The 14,237-nt window shown below is 42.2% G+C and overlaps 1 protein-coding gene across 2 annotated transcripts; it reads right to left on the minus strand.

Moving 5' to 3' along the window:
• Positions 1-411: 411 nt before the first annotated feature.
• On the minus strand, positions 412-13,706 carry larp4ab (La ribonucleoprotein 4Ab). Of its 2 annotated transcripts, none has more exons than XM_017479472.3 (16): positions 13,362-13,706; positions 9,616-9,757; positions 9,293-9,418; positions 9,123-9,192; positions 8,571-8,707; positions 8,375-8,478; positions 8,018-8,128; positions 7,869-7,922; positions 6,449-6,652; positions 5,592-5,692; positions 4,796-4,978; positions 4,394-4,442; positions 4,159-4,314; positions 3,856-3,998; positions 3,569-3,719; positions 412-3,419 (listed from the first exon to the last, which is right to left on the minus strand). In XM_017479472.3, the coding sequence occupies exons 1-16, from the start codon at positions 13,458-13,460 to the stop codon at positions 3,060-3,062; spliced, it is 2,190 nt and encodes a 729-aa protein (XP_017334961.1). In that variant the 5' UTR covers positions 13,461-13,706; the 3' UTR covers positions 412-3,059. The 2 variants fall into 2 exon arrangements, with proteins under 2 accessions (XP_017334961.1, XP_017334962.1); XM_017479473.3 differs by lacking the exon at positions 13,362-13,706 and adding an exon at positions 11,638-11,853.
• Between the last annotated feature and the right edge of the window lie 531 nt (positions 13,707-14,237).

Below are 14,237 nucleotides of genomic sequence, written 5' to 3' on the forward strand. Positions count from 1 at the left end.
ATTTTAAATCTATTTTAAAATAAAAAATGTAAATAAAAAATAAAGTTTAAAAAAAGTGTCATTTTAAAAAATGCAAATGAAAAACAAATGTGTAAATTTAAATAATTTTAAATGTTTTTGGGGAAGTAAAAAAAATACAAACCTGTAATTAAAAGAATAACTAGTGTTAAGAGTTTAAAATGTGATTCAAATAAAACTCAAAATAAGAGTGTGATTAAAATAAAATTCTCTCTGTAAAAGATGTAGATGACTAATAAAGCTCACAACAAAAACAAATGTAGCTCATTTCATCATTTATTTATTTTAAACGCTTCATCATTTTAAACAATTCTGTAGATCTTTTACGACCACGTGTTCAATACATTTTACTCACCAGATGTTGGCTATCAACCTCCATTTATTTAAAAAAAAAAAAAAAAAAAAAAAAGAAAAGAAAAGAAAAAAAAAAGTGAGAGGACGAAAAAAACAAGTGTAAAACAAAAGAAATAAATTCTAGCAATCCTGTTACTAGAAACCTCTAGAGAGAAAAAACCCTCATACAATGCTAAAATACCTGAAACAAATGAACGGGTTTAGATTTACACCACAAACTGCTTATCAGTCCAAATTAATTCATTAATAATAATAATAATAATAATAATAATAATAATTAAAAACTCCCTTATTTAGTGGTACAATGTCTACATTATCTATCACTGGGATGAAGAAAAGAAAAAAAAAAACCCACAAACACACTGATACAGGAGCTAATGCAAATAAATACAAACACTAAATAAAAACAACAGAGGGGGAAAACACGAGTTGGGACGAGTTTAATCCCCTTCAGAAAGTTTTAGAAACATTCACAAGCCACAAACACACACAAAATTCAGATTTCATCAGCAACCAATCAGACGCAACAGTTCAACATCAAGCGCTTAATGAGGGTCAGAGGTCAGAAGTCGTAGGGTTATGGGGAATCACTGCAGTTAAACAGCATTTCCTGAGATTGTCTCTCTGCTGATTGGACTTTGGTCTGGATTTTGTGCCGTTTACGTTTCACACCATGAGAATATAAAGATCATGTCCGTTTATAAAGTCAGGACGCTCAACACACACACACACACACACACACACACGCGCTTAAACACAAACTGTTAACATTAGAGGAAATATAATTAACACAGTTCAACTCTGAATCACAATCAAAACGATTCATGAATTCATTCGATGAACCATTAACATTTAAATGAACAGATGAATTGACTCAGAGTCAGAATCATAACCAAAATGATTCAGAAATCCACATGATGTTCACGCGAACGATTTTCCCGTAAATCCAACACACACCTTCTATAGGTATTATACACACTTTGTATACATTAAACACACACACACACACACATTAAAATTTCCATCACATTATTATTATTATTGTACAGCAGAGGATGGATTTCATTTATACCATAAAGTATAATAAAGACATGAGAGCAGGAAGACGAGCAACATTACGCAATTGTGTGCCGGTCGCAGTTATTACATCAGGGTAATTAATTATGCGCACCGCTACATCTGCGTATATGTGGACATTAATATTAATATATATATTTTTACAAAATCAGACAACGGATTTAATCTGTTTGACTAAAACAGCTTCAGAAGCGACTGTTACTTCTGAACAAAACTTAAAAACAAACCCCACAATGCTGGACAGACCACGCCCACAGGAGACAGCAGTAGCGCGGGACATGATACAACATTGATACTGTGATAAACTGTCAGCGTTTGATTAATTTAAACGTTAAATAAAAGAATCGTCAAAGTGGTTTCAAAACACGACTGTAAATATTGTGATATATTTCCGATAGATGGCCCCGCCCCTAAGCTTTACACTTATTAGCATATAATGCGATGAGCTGCTGAGGTTGCGTAACTGGCACAGGACGACGCAGCGGCCGTAAAACCCGCTACGTTACGCTTCTCCTCTCTGTTCTCCGAGTGCTCTGCTTTTTATTCTGAGGTCACGTCACACCGACTTCCTCCCTTCATCCTGAGAAACATCCTCCAGCGAATTCCTAACTCCTCCTCTTCTGCGCTCACTCTCGTTAGCAACGTTTCTCTAAAACCGCAGGAACTTTTTTTTTTAAACCATGAGATGAAAATGAATCTCACATGATTCCTGAAAGACCAAGCATCCAAACATCTTAACTTCTCACACAGGGGAGTGTGCATCATCTTTACATCCCCGTTCAACGTTACTAACATAGCTAGCAAGAAAATCTTAGCAGGAGAAAGAAAAACAAAAAACAAACAAACAAACAAACAAACAAACAAACAAACAAATGTATTTCGGTGGACGTGACGTTAACGTGAGTCACGAAACCGTAACAAAACTTCTGTGAGGCTGAAGTTCGGTGTGACGCTACTTATATACTCAAAAATAAACAGCGGAGACGTATATTTGTCTCAAATGAACTAAACAATATAGTCCCCGCCTCCTTGTTTCCTATTGGCTCATGATTTCACAGGTCAAAGTTCACTTGGTTAAAGCTACAAAGTGAAAGTCCCAACAGAAGCACACTGGAGTGTGTCGTGTCCTTTCCCCTTTGGTGAACTGCATTCGCGGTGGTTTTCCAGGGGCCCCCACCCCACCCCACCCCACCCATCGCCATAGCAACCAATCGTAAGTGCTACGTTTATACAGCGTAAATGTCGGCACCTCGATGTTTTTCTGTTTTCTTCTGAATGAAGAGTACGTTAAAAAGAAACACATTAAAGCTTAGTGTCTTGTTACGGGAGGAAAACCGAGATGCGGCGAGAAACATTTCCCCATCCACGTGTTTCTTTTTAACCACACACGCCTTTACAGATCCTGAGGGTCACGTCCCAACTTCATCTTCCCTTTTTTTTTTTTTGTATGTAAGCGGTGCGTGCCGTGGCGTGTCGGCCGCCTGTTCGTCCCAGAAGTAGTGCAGTTTTATATTTTTATACTTTAATAGATTCTATAGAATTTATAAACTCTTTACATTAAATATTTATACACGATGTTGATGTAAAGCGCAGAAACGTCCCGCACACAGTCACTTCGGCGATCTCGGCGGGATGTTCTGTTCTTTCCCGCTGCGTCTGTTGTTGTATCCGGTGTGAGGGGAGGAGCGTCGTCCCTGAGGGGGCCGTCTTTGCTGCTCTCTGAGCTTGAACCCCGCCCCCTTGCTAACACTGCCGCGTCGGTACTGCTCACGCGGCGGTCTTCCTTCACACGGCTTCTCGGCAGGATGACTCGCCTCCGGATCCGCTTTGTTCACTCCGAGCTCCCGGAGTGGCTGGCTGACCACGGGCGGAGACTGGGCGGGGTCGGGGGTGGGGCTCGGACAGGGTGCAGGTGGAGGGTCTTTGCGGGGTTTCTGACACACTTCTGCGTAGCTCAGTTTCCGAGGCTCCTGGAGTTCAAAGCAAAAAAAATTAAAGCCCCGCCCTATTACTTTTAATCCACCAATAACTGATTAGCATTTCGTTTATTGTTGAACTGGTTATGAGAAGATAAATATTGTAGCCTGAACAAGCCTCCTTAAGATTAGAATGAACGTACCTGTACAAGTGTGCTGAAGGGGGCGGAGTGTGTGGGTTTAGGGGTGGAGTCAGGCTGAGAAGCAGTGCTGATGATTGGAGCAGGACTGAGGACCGGTATGGTGTCTGTCGGGGTCCGACACTCGTCTGGGATCTTCACCTGAACTGAAACACTGAACACAGAGAGAGAACAAATGAGCTTCCTTCATTTAATATATCGATGACATCACTACACAATGTCACACTTCCACCCCGCCCTTGCATACTTCCTGTTCTCAGTCTTTATAAAGTGGTTATGAAAACACACACCTGGAGTTGGGCGTGTCCTGCAGTGTGGGCGTGGGTGTAGATGTGGGTGTGGGTGTAGATGTGGGCGTGGCAGGAACAGGACCTGGCACTTCCTCCTGAGCAGCCCGAGAATCTTTATTCACTTCCTGTTTACTGCTGTCCAACTGTAAGACACACAATTAACATTACTTAATAACGTGTCACAAACACAACGTTTATTACATCATGGCGCTGCAGAATACTGGACTGTGATTGGTCAGGAGGTGCTGGTTAGTTTTCTACAGTAGTTTAAGAACAAGGATTTAAACACTTCTGATTCTGCACCTTGTCTCTGTTCAGGCCTTTCACTACATCAGCCATGCGATTCTCCAGAACACTCTCCGTCAACGTGACCACGCCCCCTGGAAGAGGAGGAAAGTTGGAGGTCGCCAGGTCAAACTTGGGAGGCGGGCTTTTGACCTCGGCTGATGGGAGGGGCCTCTGTAAAGGTAGGGTAAAAAAAATTAGCAAAACAAATAAAACAGATACGAAAGCTAGAAAGGTGATTTGCGTGATTTACCGTTCGCTCGTCTTCCCTCCTTCGCCTCAGGCCACGGTAACTTCCTCTCCTTAAACACACACACACAGAGTCTATTAAACTGAATGAAGGTTTGCTAGAAATTAAGTCTTAATTAAATGCGTAACTGTTCGTTGTGTCTGACCCTCAGATCTCATAATCTTCCCGCTCATTGGGACAGGAGTGGGAGGGGCTTAGAGAGGAGGAGAGAAGAACAAAGACAAGAGAGGAGAGAAAAGACAGAAAAAGCCACGCCCTCGACTCCTGGATTTCCCTCTATGCGCTTCATTCTCTCATCACTGGGTCAGATACAGGAACAAGTGTTGTTCTCCAGAACATCTGGAGATTTCTAATTTATCCAGAACATTTTCTGTGCTAATATTTGCAGTGTGTGTATGGACCAACCTGGCCCTGTTGCTGCCCGGGTCGTTGAGTCCGTTCTCACTGGGAGACAGTGGAGAGTCAGAGGAAGTGACTGAGTCAGAAGTGGGTCCTGGGCCTGGGGACCGGGGGTTCTGTGTACCGCTTAGACCCGAGAATCCGTCCGCGTGAGGCCCGTCGGCTCGGGACAGCGGCTTCACCTGGCTCCTACAAACAAAAATAACGAAGCTCCATCATGGTGACCAAACTCCAAACCAGAACCACGATATTCGCACTCCTCTCCACCAGAACATCTCTGCACTTCCACCTTTTTCTTTCTAGAAGGTCATACGTTTTCTACAACATTACCTAGATAATAGCTAATATTAGCACAGTCCTTGGACACGCTTTCTCCAGAACATCGTCTTGACTCTTGTGCTGTTCCCCCCCCACACCTGGATATTAGTACCTTCTCCAGAACATTTCATGAACGTCCTACTCCTTTGAAACATCTCGAGTGTGAAGTACATGTTGAAGCGGTCTGGAAGAGAACCTTGTGGGACGGTGCACTATTTAAGGTTCTCCACTAAAACTGATGGCAGTCTGTGTGGTAAAATCTAATCTAAACAGGATGTTGTCTGTCTAACCTGATTAGATTTACTCTCTTTAGACCAGACGTGAGAGACTTAATAATAATAATAATAATAATAATAATAATAAAATTTCTCTCACACACACACTGAATGATATTTAACTGCCCCGTATATTAACAGAAACATCATGTGTAAGAACCAACAGCCTTTTAAAGGTGAATCCGATCCCAAGTTTGAGATGCTCGTACCGGTTGCGGGGGAAGTGCCGGGCGATGCTGAGGGGAGACGAGCCGCTCTTGTAGCTTCCTGCTCCGCTGAAACCGTTAAAGCTTCCGTTGGGAAACGGAGCCTACAGGAGTTAAAACACACACACAGTCACATACAGAACACGCTGACCTAAACATCTTCCCTGAAGCACAAGGACCCTCAGATCTCATAATCTCAACGCTCACTGGGACGGAGACGGAGGAGAGGAACTTTCAGGAACAAAGAGAGCAACTGAGGAAAAGAAATCGAGAGAGAGAGAGAGAGAGAGAGAGAGAGAGAGAGAGAGAGAGAGAGAGAGAGAGAGAGAGAGAGAGAATTCCCGAAAGTCCTTACTCTTCCCCTCCGGATCCCTCTAATGCGCTTCGGTTTCTCATCACTGGGTCACACACACACACACACACACACACACACACGTGGGTAGAAAATGCAAACTCCTCAGTACGTACACATGCAAAATGTTAATACGCATCATAAATGAACCCAATGTATACTCCACATAACCCTGACCCTGAGGGAGCAGATCTCTGGACAGAAAGAATAAAATAAACGAACATAACCCAGTTTGTGCCGTCCTCGGTTGACGGCCCGATCGTCATAAATTAACCTTCTCATCACCGTAGCAACCACATCACATCACCGTCAGATAGACAGAAAAATAACACACAGCTTACCACAATGTTCACTTTGTCCTAGCTAGCTACTCAGCTCAGCTCATTCTGTCGCATTCTCTTTCAGTTTGAACTTTATTAAGGAGGGCGACTTGTACGCGGTGTTGTTATCACCCACCGTGGTTACCGCGACAACAATATCTTCGGCATCTACGCAGGCATCTCCTTACCAGCGGTGTTTCGAAGTAAGGCGCAGGCGACGGGCTCCAGGAGGGAGGGAGGAGGCTGTAGAGCGGATACTGCTGAGGCTGGAACACCTGCTGCAGGTAGAGCGGAGACGAGTACTGAGACTGAGCAGCTCCCGCGTACACGGCCGAGTCCACCGCGCCGAAGACGTTCTTAGCAAAGAAGGTGTTTATGGCCTTAATGCGAGCCTGAGAGAGAGAACAGAAATGTTTAACGTCAATATTACACAAGGTAAATAACGACATTTTTTATTCGTGAACGTGTGCTGGACCCCCTCAGATCTCATAATCTCACGGTCATTAGGGCAGAACCAACCGCACCGAGAGAACAGATGGAGAGAGAGAAGTAGTGATGAAAGAGAAGTGAGAGAGGAGAGAAAGAATAAAAAGGAATCTCTACAGCAGCAGCGGTTCTGGATCCTTCCAAGCGCGATACTGATCATCACCGGGGGAGAAAACGGCAGGATAAAACCACCGACAAACCACGTTTACACAAACGAGGCTTCGAACCGGCCCTGAAATAACGACCACGCAAACAAGGTCCAAAATAAAAAGGCTTCAAATGTGTGTAAACAAACTAGCCCTAAAATGATATCTAAACAAACGCGGCACTAAACCATGTCGAAACGAGGGTCTTAACGAGCGTTTAAGAGTAAACAGTCCTAAACGAACGAGTGAGGTTATCCTTCCGCACTGAACAGCCCACGCTGGAGTTAACGGCACATTAAAGGTGTGATATGTAACTTTATTTGTCTGGAACGAAATAAGTTTGTCTATCCGTCTGGATAAATAGAAATAAGATAAGTACATCAAACAGACCAGTTAACACGTGGATTTTATCTTTCATTTTAAAAATGCTCATAAATTAAATAAATAAATAAATAAATAATAAAAAAATTAAAAACTAAGAACACACAAGTTTCCTTTTATGGGGAAAAATGGGGTGGGCCTAAGTCAAGCAGCACTGTTTTTTTTTTTTTTTTGGGGGGGGGGGGGGGGGGGGGTCTCTCTGGTTGTTATGGTGATGTGAAAGACTTCTCAAACGTCCAACAAGCTGTAAAAAACCACCACGATGCGTCTATTTACTTGCCCCGTCTCAGCTTAAAGCGACACCCTGACAAACCCTCCTCTTTTTAATCCGTTTCAGGGGTCTTCCTTTCCAGGCTCTGAAATAAGCCCCCCACCCCCACCACAAGCGCACTCTGTATATTTATAAACAAATAATTATTTAAGAAGATATAAAAGCAAGAACCAAACAGCGTAAACACAGCAAACTGAGTCTGAGACACTGATCAGAACCATTTCTGCAGCTGTGTGTGTGTGCATTGTTAAAAATGTCACTGTGACCCCTAACTACCCTAATAATGCTGTTAAAACTGCCCCTGCCCCCGAGAGTAAAACTCACCATGATGGGTTTCTCCTGAAACGTTTTCACTTCCTCACGTAAATATCTATACGCCTGTGAAGAGAACAGGAACAGAGGCGTTATGGAACAGACAGACTAGAGTAACTGATTCTGGTGTGTGTGTGTGTGTGTGTGTGTGTGTGTGGTACCTGCTGAGCGTCAGTATCAGACTGGAAGGTGATGTACCAGTTGTTATTGTGAGCAAATTCAACACTAATGACCTGAGGACACTTCTCACTTTTAAACAGAGCCGCAACCTCCTGAGAGACACAAACACAATATACATAAACACACACACACACACACACACACAACATGGCCACCACGTGCGTCCTTGTGGTTGTTTGGAGTGTCGCTTGCACACATCCTCAGAAATGAACACCACCGGTGTAAACACAGGGGGCAGAACAGTACCACGTGAAAGTGTGCTGAGAACAGACTAGGGCTGCATCTCAAATCACACACGTCTGTGTTCCTCTTTTAGGGCGGGTCTCGTGCGCTCTCACCTCCACAGGTGTGCTCTCAGGAACTTCTCGGAGGATGATGATGCAGCGCTTGTGATTGGGCCGAACCTTCTCACCTTTCTCGTCCACATGGACCAGGGGAGACGCTGCGAAGTAAAAAGGAGTAAAAGGTGAGTACCGAGTACCGTCACTTAAACTGAAGAAGGTGAAAGGTGAGAAGTGAGTCACCTGTTCGTACCTTTCAGCACCTCCACGATCAGGTCAAGGTCAGAGGTCAGGAGCTTTACACCCTCCATGTTTGCGATGGTCCAGATGGGAATGAACTGATCACTGTCCATCTGAGAGATCAGGTACAGGTCCTTCGACAGGTTCTCTCTACACACACACACACACACACACACACACACACACACACACACACACTTTCTGTCATGATTACTTTAAAAATCACTTATTAAATACTTCATTAAAAGTTTCTCTACATTACCAACTTTTGTTTAAAGATATTCTAGAAAAAGCAACTATTTATACTTTGCAGTGTAATGAACCTGATCGGTTTCTTCACTTCAGGCTTGTGTTGGAATTTTTCTGGCTCTGAAATAAACTCCGCCCTAGATGAAAGAAAAGCCCCTCCTCTTTTCCTTAAAAGGCAGCTGTTGGATTTAGGGCATTAATGTGTTTTGCTGCAGCTGTAATCCAATCTGGCGAGGGGGGGCACTAACCCTTACACACTACTGCTTTAAGAGAGCGAGAGAGAGAGCGAGAGAGAGAGCGAGAGAGTGTTCATTACCTGGAGAAGCAGAACTCCAACTGTTTCTTAAGGGACTCCTTCAGACTCTCCTCAGACATCTCTTCCTCCACTACACACACACACACACACACACACACACACACACACACACAATGTTATAACGATATTCGTGCATGGAGTGTGTGTGCGTGTGTGTGTTGAACACTGACCCGGTCCGTACGGGGAGTACTCCAGTTCAGTCAGGTCAAAGCCATTCAGGAGAGCAGCGTCTACTGGAGGGGCGGGGTCTCCAGAAGGGGTGGAGTCTCCACACTCAGCACTGTACCCTTTACCTCCTGAAGAGAAACAAAGCAAAGCGTTTACACACAAGTCCTGGAACCTTTTGAGAAACCGAGGGGGGGATGATATAAAAGACTCATTATTACTGATGTGTCTTCTTTTAAATAAATGTATTTAGTGGAAGTAAAGCGGATGCGACTGCGTTACGCCCGGTGCCCGGCCCAGGAGCGCCAGGTGTTAGTGTGTTAATTACCATCCAGATTTTGGGAGGGGGCATGGTCTTCCTGCAGCCAATCAGGAGCTCCCGTGGCCTCCTCTGCGTTGTGGGAGAGAGGAGCTGACGCTTCCTGCCACACTTTAGCGTTAGGATTCAGACCGGTTCCCTTTGCGGTCACCTTAACAACAAAAAACACACACACAAAACTCCAGTGTTGAGTCGTCTCAGCCAATCACACGCTGGGATTACAGACATGTGGCCTCTACTGTAGCCTTCCGCATTGTGTTTAGACACTGAGGAGTGTGTAGCTCACACACACAGAGTTTAAATAAGATCTAACACAGCTAATCTGATTAACCTTGAGCACAACACACAGACCGTGTGTGAGAGTGTGTGTGAGTGTACGCGTTCTCAATCATACGACCATATGTTTACTTTATTAATAAAATTAAAACAAAGAATAATGAGTTTTGAATTTTAATTTCTTCAGTTTAAATTCCACATGAAAACTCATTATTTCTGTGTGAATTAGACGTACACTCATCTATCACATCACTAAACTGGTTCTAGAATGTATTTATTGATATTATATTTAACAAAATGAACATAATTTAAAGTAACAATTTAACAGTGTATAAATATAAAATCATCGTGAGAAATTTGCTATTCTATTCTTTTCTTTCTTTTTTTTAATGCATCGATTTCAATTATTATTGCTACTTTTATTTTTATATAATTTATTCTGGTTGTTTTTTCCCATTATTTCTTCTGTTTTTATTTACTCATTCATGTTCGTATTTACATTATTATTTTAACGTCTTTAAGCAAACAACAGATGTAATTCATGTTTTATAAAATATTATTTGTAATTTTTTATGAAGCGTAATATTTTACGTTTCTTCCTTCTGAATGATTTTTACTGTTTTATTTATTTTATATTCTAATCTTTTATCCTCACTCATAAAGGTGACCTTGAGATTTTTGAAGTACGTTTTATAAATAAATAAAACGTATAATGAAAGCATTTAATATATTATTATTAAAGTGTTCAGTGAGTGTGTGAGAGTGTGTGTATCACCACATGAGCAGCGGAGAGATTTATAAAGATGTATCGCCTCAGATGTTCACTGCCGAGTGCACTACACCTAGTGCCCTTGAACAAGTGTACAGCCTTCAGCAGCACGAGACCCTCAGCTTACATTCTCACTCCAACACCACCACTAATAATAATAATAATAATAATAATAATAATAATAATAATAATAATAACAACTTAAAAAGAGGGAAATTTGAAAGTAAAAACTAAGTTCTCAGCAAACATCCTGGTCAATATTATTAACTAGTGTATAATTTATGTTAACAATAATGTTTATTGTTTGAGAGATTTTAGTAGAATACTGTTATTTAACGCAATAATTATTTTATTTTCTACAGCGCGCGCGTTTTGTTCAGTTTAAGTTTATTTTTTAATGAGTGATAATTTGCATTTAGATGACAAGGTTTTAATCTGTAAAATAAACATTTATAACATTTCAGTTACAGTCATTTTAAATAAATAAATAAATAAATAAATAAATAAATAAATAGGAACATGCTCTTAATGTAAAATAATCTAAAACAAAATGGCTTTTTCTCCTCAGATGTGATCACCTCTCCGTTTTGCATCTCTCTCTCTCTCACACACACACACACACACACACACACACACACACACACACACTCACTTTGTGTATTTTAGTAAAGTAATAATCAAATATAAAGTTGTTAAATTAGCTCTACGCCGGCAGCGCGTGCCATGCCGCCCCTCACCGCTAGCAGTTAGCTTCCTCTGCTCTCTCACGTGGCGGCTAACTCCGCAAACTAGCAACAGCTTAAAAAGAGACCCGCGTTTAAAACTTTTATCAAGTTACACATTTAAACAAAACTGCACTACACGCGATTTATCGCACTTTATTATTATTGTTTTATTGAGAGTATTTATTCATTTATTTGCTTCAATGAGGTTTAAACTGGAAGCTCGCGGCCTCGCGACTAAGCCACGCGGATAAACAGCCTCACCTCCACAAACAGCAGCATGATGATCTATTATCTCTTTCCCAGTCACTGAACTCGCGCTGAAGCCGCCTGACAGGGATATAAATCCAGATTTAACGCGTTTATTCTTTATTTTAAAAAATCGCAAAAATCCAGCTGCGCACAGGTGTAAAGTTCAGCGCTGAGAATCCTCGCGCACACTCGCACGGTCCAAATGCCGGTGAGAAGGTCAGCGCGGCTCTGATTGGCCAACACACACGTCAATCATCAGCCTACTCACGCGCATACGCCCCGCCTCCTCTTTGACGATTATCGCAAGCTGAACGCATGCTACGTCATGTAAAAGGCGCGTTCTGATTGGTCCCCAACCACGTCCGTTGACTTATCCGGAAGTAAATGTGAGCACATGGCGAAAACCGAAACGCAGCCGGGTTTTTGTTGAAAAAAGGAAAAAAAAAATACTTCTCTCAGTTCAGGATCGTTTTAATGAAGAGATATGAGTTTAATTCACACCCTGTGAGGATGATGATGTGGATGTAAAGTGAACACGGTTTAAACTCGGAGTTGACCGGAAACACACACACGTGTGTCCTTTATCACGTCCTCTATCAACTAGTCTCGACCCAAAAACAGATTAACTCAATCACTCCGTTTATTTCTCACACACGCAGTGTTTTATTTAATGCTGATCAAACTTGATTAACTTACAGCAAAGAAAACGATTTCCTTTACAGGAAAGCAGAGTTAAGTACACTGGTGTGAAATGTGACATTACTGTATTTACTTTTTGTACATACAGAAACCGCGCGCGCGTGTGTGTGTGTGTGTACACACAGTCACTGTTCAGTTATTCATCACCTAAAGTAGGTGTAAATAAGTAACTTCTACTGCTGAACACCAGCTGGAATAAATCTAGTGAAAGTGTTAAAATAATAGAGAACAGTTTACAGTTTAAATCTACTGTTTGAGGTCGTGTGAGTGGAGAACTTAGGAATAAAACAAAAAGTAAAATAAAATAGAAATAAATATAATGAAATTAGGAGGCAGTGTTGCAGATTTAGTGACTATTCAAAAAAAATCACATAGCAAAAAATCGAGTGATATTTTAAGCAAATATTAGCGACTGTCCTGCCCTCCACACGCCCCTCCAGATCACATCACCCCGTCGCTCCCGACGACCAATCACCGATCCCCGTCGCTCCAGACGACCAATCACTGCTATTTGTCCCCCTGTGCTTTATTTCATTTTAAACTCTCTTGGTGATATTAACAGTAGTAAAAGTGCCATAATGTAAGTGATAACGAAAAGCAACTTTAAATGTAACTATAAACGGATAAAAAATATAATTGTTCTTTAAAATATAAAAAAAATAATTGTTGGCAAATATCCAAGGTATAAGAGGAATAAATCACTTGATTATTTTCCCATGACGTCACATCCTCAAGTGTTTTATTTCTTACACATTGTATATTCTGAAAATCTCACTGTAACACGTTTTGATATGCAAATTAGCCCATGACGTCATCTGAACGCTTCTATCGCCCTTCTGAGTGTGTTAGTTACTTTCCCCTTTAGAGAGGTGTGGAACTGTGAGAGATTTCCCTCTCTGTGGTTGTGTAAAGTTTGCTGGGAGATGAAGGAGATAAACCCGCAGCTCGTTAGCCGGTTAGCCGGTTAGCAGCTATGAGGGCGGGGCATGAGCTCCGTGTGTGTGTCCCGGTTCAGCGCGCCCCAGGCCCGGACTCACCATGCTCTCCTCCTCCCTCTCCCCGCTTCCTCTGCACTCTGAACCGGACTGGACCTCCTGCTCCGCCTGCTGGGCCTCAGCGCCGCTCCCTGAAATCATCAGCCGGCTTTAGCGCTCTCTCCTCGGCGTCTCCTCCTCCTTCACCGACGCGGAATCTCTCCTCAGGCCTCTCTCTCTCTCGCTCTCTCTCACACACACCGACACGGACTGAAGAGAGAACCGAACCGAACCGAACCGAACTGTGTGCTGAGGTTCAGGACTGAATCCTCCCTGCGCCGCACTGCTGCTCCTCCACGCAGTTTCCAGCTCTGAGAGGAACACCTGGAGATAGCTCCACCAGCGTCCCGACACACACTGCGCTCACTGCGCATGCGCACACGGGCCATGGCAACACCGCGCAACACGCCGCATAGCAACCGAGCACAAAAATATCAATCAGTCAGTCATGCACTCAACAAATAAAAATACTGCATCCGGGCAACTGGAGTCATAACACCAGCCGTAAATAACCCGGGTTAGAACTAATCTAAATTAGAATAACCCGGGTTATAACTAATCTAAACTGTAATAATCTGAACTGCAATAACCCGGGTTATAAATAATTTAAATTAGAATAACCCGGGTTATAAATAATCTAAATTAGAATAACCCGGGTTATAAATAATCTAAACTGTAATAATCTGAACTGCAATAACCCGGGTTATAAATAATTTAAATTAGAATAACCCGGGTTATAACTAATCTAAATTAGAATAACCCGGGTTATAAATAATCTAAACTGTAATAATCTGAACTGCAATAACCCGGGTTATAAATAATTTAAATTAGAATAACCCGGGTTATAACTAATCTAAATTAGAATAACTCGGGTTATAA

Source organism: Ictalurus punctatus, chromosome 11 (assembly GCF_001660625.3).
Source record: "Ictalurus punctatus breed USDA103 chromosome 11, Coco_2.0, whole genome shotgun sequence".
Taxonomy (NCBI): domain Eukaryota; kingdom Metazoa; phylum Chordata; class Actinopteri; order Siluriformes; family Ictaluridae; genus Ictalurus; species Ictalurus punctatus.